At 50.4% G+C, this 9,534-nt stretch overlaps 1 protein-coding gene across 1 annotated transcript in view; it reads right to left on the bottom strand.

Annotated features, from left to right (window-relative positions):
* Nucleotides 1-698: 698 nt before the first annotated feature.
* The window catches only part of GATA5 (GATA binding protein 5), a 9,892-nt gene continuing 1,056 nt past the window's right edge, over nucleotides 699-9,534 (bottom strand). Inside the window, exons 2-6 of the mRNA XM_009326883.1 lie at nucleotides 9,240-9,406; nucleotides 3,551-3,676; nucleotides 2,607-2,694; nucleotides 1,896-2,020; nucleotides 699-862 (exon numbers count right to left, since the gene is read on the bottom strand). Coding sequence (XP_009325158.1) covers nucleotides 707-862; nucleotides 1,896-2,020; nucleotides 2,607-2,694; nucleotides 3,551-3,676; nucleotides 9,240-9,406 — 662 coding nt within the window. The 3' untranslated portion in view covers nucleotides 699-706. The remainder of the gene's footprint in view (nucleotides 863-1,895; nucleotides 2,021-2,606; nucleotides 2,695-3,550; nucleotides 3,677-9,239; nucleotides 9,407-9,534) is intronic.

The raw sequence follows: 9,534 nt of genomic DNA on the forward strand, positions 1-9,534 counted from the left end.
TGTCATGTGGTTTGCCTAAAATAATAATAAAAAAATCTTTCTTTGGAGCTGGAAAGGGAAGAGCAGCGTGTTTATTTCATGTATGACTCATCAGCTCAGTGTTGATACGCTAAATGCTTCAGAAGCTAACACTCCATAGAGATGATCGTTTTTAATATAAAACAGTAAACGTTTAAAACAACTGTTGCTTTTTTTTTTTCTCTTTTCTTCCTGTCGTGGCCAATAAAACATAAGGGAGGCCACACAGTTTACATTTTAATAAAATTAAGTTATTTGGTGCCATGTTATTACAGTCTTTATTGGAAAGTGGAATAAATTGCACACAGAGGAGTCATAGGAGGGAGAAATCACTGCGAATAAACATAGATTCTGGGATGCATTTATTTGCTGGTTTCATCTCAAAGGAGGAAGGCTTTCCCCAGGAAAACGGAGGTGGCCCCGGGGCTCCGGCCTCAGGGAGCCAACCCTGGGTTGCTCTGGCTGAGGATGAGCTTTTTGGGGATCTGGTGCCACAGCGGGGGCCATCCCGGCCCCGTCCAGCCAGCGTTTTCCACGCGCATCCTCCAAGAGAAACCTGTCCTCTGGCCGTGGCTCGACACCCCGCAGTCCCAAAGCACTAGGGCAGCCCGTCCTCCTGCCTGTCGGCCGTTTGCAGGGCCAGCTGAAAACGTTGGTCCTGAGGCTTTTTGCCAGAGACTGGGGGTTTCTAGGCAAGCGCCAGGGCGCACCAGGAGTCCTGCCGGAGCGGCACGCTCAGCCCAGGCTGAGGGGCCATGGTGGTGGGGGAGAAGGTGTAGTCCTCAGGCTCGAATTTGAACTCGCCGTGGCCGCTGGCCAGCGCCTCATCCGACTGGCTCTGCGCCTGCCCCGGGGAGGGAAGCAGAAAGTCATTAGAAAGCCTGTTATTAGCCAATGGGTCACTCTCCCCCTTGTCGTAACGCAGTGGTAGGACTTGGATGGATTACGGACATGGTGGGTTATCCCTGATGCTACTGCTGCCCTTCGGAGCATCCTGGAGCCGGGCAGGAAGGGTGCTCCATCCCCAGCAAGCACAAGGAACAAGCGGGGAGGAGGCATCCTGGGCCCGTCTGCATTTATTTATTGACTAAACATGTCCAGTTTTGAGATCTCTAGGTGTATGTATATTTTTTAAGAGCACAGCACACATGAGATTTAACTGTTTCAGGCAAAAAAACCCCTCTCCCCTACAGTGCAGCTGGTGCCGTGCCAGGCGCTTGGGCACTGGAGCTGAGCTTCCCCTCCATGCATGCATATCCAGCTCGAGGAGGGCTTAGACCCAGCTTAAAGATAGTACTGGGTCACAAGATTTTGATGTGTGGGTTGATTTAGAGCCATTTTTTCCCCTGCCAAGACAAAACAGCAACCTGCCCCAAAGAAATCCTCGGGGCAGAAACACAGCCTTGCAATCTGGGGTCTCTGACAGCATTACAGCTCTGTGAGCACTGAGTACCTCAGGGCTATAAAGCGTGGATAACGTATGCCCAGGGAGCCTTTTCTTGGGAGCTACAGAGGTTTCCACCCTGGGCTGATCCCACCAACTCGACAGGGTTGTAACTCCCAGGATTTCATGGCAGGAGACGGGAATTAAACCCAGCTAGGTGCCGAAGCCGGTTCACCACCGATCGCCTCCGCGGCAGCAGGGCTTGGACCTCCCAGTTCCCCACTGCAAGATGGAAGAGCTGATGGGGAGCCAACAGGCTGGAGCCCTTCCTGGTCCGCAACATCTTGGCTCCCTGCTTTCCTCAGTCTGAGGCAGTCCATCAGGCTGGTGGCCCCCAATGCAATGACCTAATTGCTTAGCCTCATCAGGGCACCCCAGGTCAGTGACTACTATCCACCCCAGCAGGCGATGGCTGCGGGCCCCTGTGCCTTACCTGGGACACCGACACGATGGTTTGTCCGGGATACTGCGAGGTCGCGCTGGGCTCTGACTTTAAAGTGACCGTGCTGTCTGAGTTCGTAATGGAAGAAGGGGAGTTAGTGGCCGAAGTTGTAGACCCTGGAAGACAATCGGTACAGGACGGTGAAGCAACATAGGTGCAAATCTGCACTTAAGGAAATTTATATTTCAGTGGCTACCATCACATCTCATGGCACGACTCTACTGTTCTCTTTCTCCACCGCATCTCTGTCAGGGTAAGGCTTTGTATTTGGCTGCCAAGGTGCTGATGGAGGAGGAGGAGCACCCTTTCACAGCCTGGCGGTGCTGGTCCTGGTACAGGCCGGATGGGCTAACGTTGAATGCGTCATGACACCTTCCCCTCAACTCTTTAATACACCATTCCCAGCCCTGTTTTTTCCCATTACTCAATTTAGCCCAGATCTTCTTGAACACGAGCACTGCTGGGCTGGAGCTGGGTGCCCACAGCGCAGAGGAACCTCACGGGAATATGACAGCAGTGAGATTTCCCACCCAGCATCCTCCTTCCACATGAGAGCTAGGCATAAATACAGGCCCTACATCTAAAGCAATCATCAGGGAAAAAATCACAATATTATTTTCTAATTATTGTAATTTCTTGCAGAAGACATGTTGAGGTGAATTGTGCTCCGAGCCCCCGTGATGGATCATAGCAGCACTGTACCTGTTGAGGTTTTGCCTTTGATAATGTTTTTAGGCTTCCTTTTCCTCGTCTGGATGCTTTCCTTTTTCATGGCCAGAGGTCGTGGTACCTTGACATTCATAAAGTTTGGAATCATTAATATTGTATTTTACTTAGCTCCTTCCCACACACGTGTTGCTCTCTTATTTACGTGCTGTAGCTCATGCAAAGCACCTAAAGTCCTTGTCCTTCACTAAGTGCTATTTTTCTCTGCAGCAGGCCTTGGCTGGAAGATGTATAAGGCTAACAGCTAAGGCTTTCCCACAAATTTAGTTTTTTTCCTTTATTTCCTATTTTCCTTTTCCTGATTTATTAGTGACCTTTATGACAGGGCCCTATTAAATTACACTGACAGACTGAGAGCCTACATGGCTCGGAGGGAACGGTCATGGGATAAAGAGACTTTAACCTTTATGGCAGAAATTTTAAGAGGCCTATATGGAGGGATGAAGTCTCCTCTTTGGCTGATGGACGTTACCAACAGTTCCCATCCTCTGTGGATAAATGTTATCAGCCAGCCTCCATGTGGACACCTTAGCATCCTTCACACATTCTTAATTACCACATCGAGAAGAAATATGCTCCTTATCTCCAGTCTAGGTTTGGGGAGCTTCGGTCTCCAGCTACTGGAGCCTGCTAAGCTTTCTCTTTGGGGAGTAACTTGGCAAACAACCTAATTAAGAGCCACCCAGTGCCAGAAATCTCTCCTCTATGCAGGTACCTCCTGAGAGTGTTCCAGTACCCCCTCAGCCTTACTGTGGAGAACCTCAGTAGACTGAGCTTTTAACTGTTCAAGGAGACAGGACTGGGTTACGGCTCTTCTGGGTCCAGTCTAGAGTCTGGTCCCTCCAGGTCTGATATCCTGGACCTGCTGGGCGGTGATCCCAGTACCCAAAGGTCCCTCCCAGTGCGGACGCACTCCTCACCCCGTGGAGCTTCATGTACAACCCGCAGGCGTTGCAGACGGGCTCCCCTTCGGCGTTCCTTCTCCAGAGGGTGGTATTGGTTGTGTGGCAGTTAGTGCAACATAGGCCAGCACGTCTAGATGAAGACTTAAAAACAAGCAAACACACACATGAATGCACACATAGGAATGATTAGTTGGGAAGTTTTCTTTCATATAAAAATAAGATCTGTAATTTCAGCTATTTCCTGAAAAATGTGAAACACACGATAGCCAAATTCAGATCAAAGAAATTACATTCAAATGAGATCCCTCTAATTTGCAAGTGCTTTTTTTATTGAGCTTGGTAAACCTGGCAAACATCCTTGCAACTCATTTCACAAACTTCCAAGAAATCTGCTGGAAGTGATCAGGACTCAGAGCAGAGAGAACTTTCCTCCAGGAGATCCACTCAGATGGAGAAAGAGATGGAAAACGCCAGCCAGGCTTTAAGCACACGAAGAAAACTCCTCATGCTTTAAGTGAACTCTTCTTCTGTTTTTCTGTACTCAGAACTACCACTAAAGTTAGCAACATCCCAATTAATCTCTGGTTTAAGACAACTGGAATCAATTGGCTGAACTGAGCAGAACCAAACTGAACTGGCCCATGATGGGACCAGGGAGGTTATTCTTTGCGCGTCTCGCAGATAATCTGTTCTCTTACAGGCTGACAAAACACTGTGCAAATGTTAATTAATGACTTATTTTGTGAGTGCAGTGATCGCTGGCTCTGAAACGTTAATACTTCCAAATGGAGAAGGAAAATATTCTGGCAGAAGCAGCAAACTCATTTCTGACAACTGTACTCCACGCCACTGGAAAATTCACAAGTCTCTATATACAGACTTGTCAGCTCAACAGGCATTTCATTTGGAAGTCTCTTAACATTAGGTATTGAAACTATTTTAACAAAAGACTTCACTAAGTATAAGATACCAGTGACACAAGTAATATCACAAGCTCTCCACATTCAGGTGTTTGAATACATTCTTCAGCCTTGGGAAAAATCACTTTGATTCCTCTCAAAGGCAGATGATAGGTGATGCAAGCAATAAGGAACTCCCTGTTTGTTTATTCGTCCATTATTGCTTGATATCATGACTGAGCAATATGACGAATGAGGTGGGAAGAGTAGGAATAAAAATGAAATGTTTTTACAAGGTTAGCAGTCAAATAAAGATCAGCTTTGAGTTTCAAGAGACACAAGTGACATGCCCAAGCTTTGATTCATGCGTTGCTCAGCAAAGAGGTCTCAGCAACTATTTGCAAATAACGGTATTGCTTTGGAAATTATTTAGCTTTCAAGAAATAACAAGGCAAAAATAATAATACACCGACGTGTGAGCTGACAAGCCTGGCACAGAGGAGGGGGCAGCAATCCTTGTCCCTAATATGGGACATGCTGTCACAGCAAGATCTGGAGCTGCTACAGAGCTTCCTTAAAGCCTTTCAGCTGCCGGGGCTGTGCTGTTCACCCCTGCAACCAGGAGGGACCTCAGCCCTGATGGGAGCAGAGGGAGGTGCTGAGCACCCAACGGGTGCAAGGGGCTCTGAGGGCCAGCTCCTGCTGTGGGTGCGGAGGGGAATTTGGAGGCACTCAGCCCTGGGGTAACTGTGCCCGGCGTGGGCTGGTGAGATCTGTCATCGCCTGTGGATGCAGGAAGGCCAACGCAAAGCCCTTTGGAAAGCCCCGAGATTTCTGGGTCACCGTAGGCCCCTGGGAGGGAGGGACACGCTGTCCCTATTTCATACAACACTTTGTCTGTGGCTTGCAGACAAGATGGCAATGAGACCTGTGGGAGCGGTGGCCCAAGGGCAATGCCAGCCCTGCCAGAGCTCTGCCCGCCCTGCCATCATGGCCTGCTCACGGGCTTTCTGCTGGGGCAGTGGCACATGCCTTCTGCATCTCCTGCACATCACTCTGTGGGCTGCCTCCTCCTCGCACAGCCAGGGAGAGCAGAAACCATCCTCCACAGCTAAATATTACAATATAAACCCCAGAAACCCTGTGAGAACCTGGCCCTGCACCACAACCTGCCAGCTTAGCAAGAAAGAGACGGTCAAGGCTACTGTTGCTCACTGAAGGACAAGGGTACAATACATTATTGCTGGTTTCCCAGCAGTTCCCTTAAAAGAAAATGCATTTCTGCTTGCCTCCACCCGGCTGCCTTTGTACCATTCTGACCTTGTCTAGGAAGTTGTTGACTTCAACATTGTGCTCCAGTGTTTATTTATACAAATGCAGCATACACTCAAACAAAAACTCTTCACGGACCAGGCTTGACAGCCAAGTGTTGCTGATAAGCTCAAGGAATGGTGAGCTGGTGCCTATCGAATCAACCGTGTGCGAGTGCTGCTTGGAGAGCCCAAAAAATTCAGAGCCAGCAGGGCAGGTCCTTCTGAGGGAGCCCAAAGCCATCAGACACTTTGCTTCACCTCCTTTTCAAAGGTGGAAATGAAACGACAGGGTTTCACAGGAAAAAAAGAAGCCTCTGAACCCCCAGATTTAATCAGTGCTCCTCTGCCTCCCTTGCCAGCAGGACGAAGGGGACCTGGTGTCGATAGGAAAGAGGTTGCCGCAAAGTGTGCTGAGATACCCGAGCTCAGTTCCTGAAAGTGGGCAGATCTGAGGCTCAGAGCCAAAGGCAGCAGCAGCATCTGAGATTTGCCTTTGCTATCACGGCTCTGGGAAAACCCACATCTCGGAGGACAAGGGAGCCACAGGAACTGATGGCCAGGAGGAAGCCAAGGCACACACCACGAACGCTGCACAGATCTAGGGTCCTATCAGGTTGTCCCAGGGCTGTGATCAGTCCCATCCCCACCTTCCCCAAAAGCGTCACCAAACCCGCTATGCATTGCAAACTGTAAAAAAGGCCAGGCTGAAAAAACACCCCCTGGGCCAAGCCAGCAAAACTCAACTCCAGGTTAGTCCTTCAACTCAGGACGGTGTGGGAGCTGCTGAGCACGGGACGGCTGCTGCATCTGCCCCCCCTTGCTGCACCGTGCGGTGCAGCTCTGCTCCTAACACGGGGAAATTGCATGCGCAAGGATGCTTCAGCGGCTGCTCCTGGATACTAAAAGTGGTTTGGCTTTTAGGACTGGGTCTAAGGTATCATCTTGTGAAACGAGCCAAGAAACTTTGGCTAGAAAAGATACTGCCTAAAATAAAATGCTGCTTCCACCCTCCTCTAAGATAAATCCTTTCTGCCGAAAGCCACAGTGCTTTGAATCCAGGCACAGGCTGTAGCAAAACGGCTGTCCCTGCTGCGTGGAGGATGTTGCCCTTATCTCAAAAAAAGAAACAAAAAATGAACTGGAAACTACACTACTACTGCTCGCCCTCTCACACACACAAGCAGGCTGAGCGCTACTGAGCTGCAGGACGTCATTCCCGCAGTGTTATCTGGGCCACGTTGCGTTCTCCAGGGCTTTCAGCGGGACTTTGCTTTGTGAAAACAGAAATCAGAATAACTCCCAGCGCGGCATCTACTTACAGAACAAAGGTCGTAACGTAAAGGACAAAAGCAACCATTTTTCCTTCCCGCGTCGGTATTTCACCGCATTGTGAAACAGCCGATTTCATCGTTCCTAGAGCAGTGGTGTGTCACCGCGCTTACTGCTCTGCTCCCACCCAGCCCATGCAGGTGAGGCTAGGAGCAGGGAAGACGTCCCCCGCCATGGAAATACTTCAGGGGAAGAAACATCCCAAGCCACAGAGGTGCAGGTCGCTCCCTCGATGGTGGATTTGCGGAGTACGCCTGGCACCCTCTTGTCCACCATCAGTGGATCCCCCTTCCTCCAACGGGGCAGAACTTGTTGCAACATGACATTTCAAACCCTTGGGAAAATCCAAGATTTTGAAATGTTTCATTCCAAAGTCAGGATGGAAAGTCAAAATTGCAGCCTCTTTTCTAATCCTTAAAACAAAATCCCCTCAAGTATTTCAACCTTACTGAAACATTTCCCCTGGATAAGAATCAGCTCTTTCATTTGGGCTTTATCATTATTGTATTGATTGCTAAAATAATAATAAAAAAGGTTGGAATTGCTTTGATAATTCCTGGCAAGATTTGCTCATCCCTGGGAAATGGTCTTAATTCTGCGAACCAGCGTTCTCCACCAGAAAACTTTGTTGAAATGTTTGCCGAAAAATGCCTCACGGGTGCTACGTATGGGGCTCTGCCAGCAATGACAGAGGAGCAGGCAGGGAGCTCGGGGTTCCCGAGCGCTGCCTGCACCACGTGGGTAGGGTGCAGGCAACGCAAGGCTGGCTCCCTTCCCATGCACCGAAATAAAATACTGAATAGCAGCGAGATCCCTCCAATTCCTTTGGGGAAAAGCTGTTCAAAAAAACCCTGGAAATTCACCCAGCGCCATGTTTTGATGCCAGGACGAAATGCAGAGTTGGATTTAAGTTGGTTTGCACCTATCTCTCTATGCACGGATCGTATTTGCTCTGAAGAAATCAGCAGCGTAGCTCCGAGATTTGCAGCACAGCAGCGACCAGAGCCCGCTGCCGGGGTGCAGATTTAATGTCATTACATTAAAGGAGACCAGGAGGGTTTTGGTGAGACAGGCATATCATGTTGGATAATGCTAAATGTTTCACAGAAACGCCTCGATTTTGATGTGATGAACAAAACAGGGTGATTTCATTTTGCAAATCCAGAGCCGCATTTCAGCGATCGGAATCGGAATGAAACATCTTGTTCAATCCCAACTTTTTTTTTTTTTATGGTTTTCTTACACAGAAACTTGTCACTGTTGGGTTATTGCTAATAATTTGTTTTGCAATGCAAAAAAATAACTGCGGGAATACGCCCTGAGCGAAAGCAAAAGGAGCTCCCAGCTGTTCCCCGGCACGGCTCCGACAAACATCCTGTTTGTAATGACGGCTTCTGATGACAGGCTCTGAAACCAAAACTGTTACCACCAAATTTAAACATCCCAAAGCGACTCTACAAAAAAAAAGGAGGCGCCTTTCCTCTCTCACGATGGGATGCCAATTGGAGGAAGCCCGATACTGTGTTGTGGGGGGGGAAATAATGCTTTAACCTGCAGAGAAACCGGGAACTACCAAACCCCAAATTCCCCCCTTAGGCGGGCGGGTGAAGGCAGCAGGGGAACCGGGCCCCATCCTGCTCCCAATGCGAGTGGCCACAAACCTGCCTGGGCCAGCTCAGCATCAGCCCTGTCTCCTGTTCATCTACCCTGCCTAGACCACGTGAGTCTGCATGAAGAACTAGGAAATAACAATAGCAATTATTACAGAATAAAAAGCAACGCGCCTGCTGCCGGAACGGAGCTGGAGGAAGCCCGCAGAGCCCCGGACCGCAGGCAGGGCTCATCGGCCCCTGCTCGGCTGTGGCGCAGCCCCTCCGTGCAGCCCCGGAACCCCTCCGGTCCCTGCTGCCCCATCTCCGCTGGGGCGGCAATCCCCCCCCAGCTTCACTCCGCTCCTCCTGACCCGAGCCAGCTCCGCACCGCAACAAGGGACTCCTGCCGGTGCTGATGGCATTTTATTCATGGGAGAACCAAGGGTCGAACAGGCCCTAACACAAATACGGAGACCCCGACAGCGCAGACACTGCAACAGCCCCCCGGCTCCTGCCCTCCAGCCACCCCCCGGGTGGAGCAGGGGATCCCTGCGGGGTTTCCCCCTCTTACCAGCCTCTTCTGTGGCTTGAGCGGCCGGTTGATGCCGTTCATTTTGTGGTAGAGCCCGCAGGCGTTGCACAGGTAGTGCCCGGTGCCGTCCTTCCTCCAGAGCGGCGTGGACATGGCCCCGCAGTTCACGCACTCCCGGCCGTCCCCGGGGAACTCCTCCAGGTACTCTGGAAGAGACACCCAAGGCGTGCGGGTCAGGAGCTGTCCCCACCGCCCAGGGCCACCCGGGGCCGGGCTGCCCACGGGGACCCTGCAGGAGAAGGTCCCTAATCCTCTGTGCCCCGCTACTCCTCTG

The sequence above is a fragment of the Pygoscelis adeliae genome, unplaced genomic scaffold (assembly GCF_000699105.1).
Source record: "Pygoscelis adeliae isolate BGI_AS28 unplaced genomic scaffold, ASM69910v1 Scaffold286, whole genome shotgun sequence".
NCBI lineage: Eukaryota > Metazoa > Chordata > Aves > Sphenisciformes > Spheniscidae > Pygoscelis > Pygoscelis adeliae.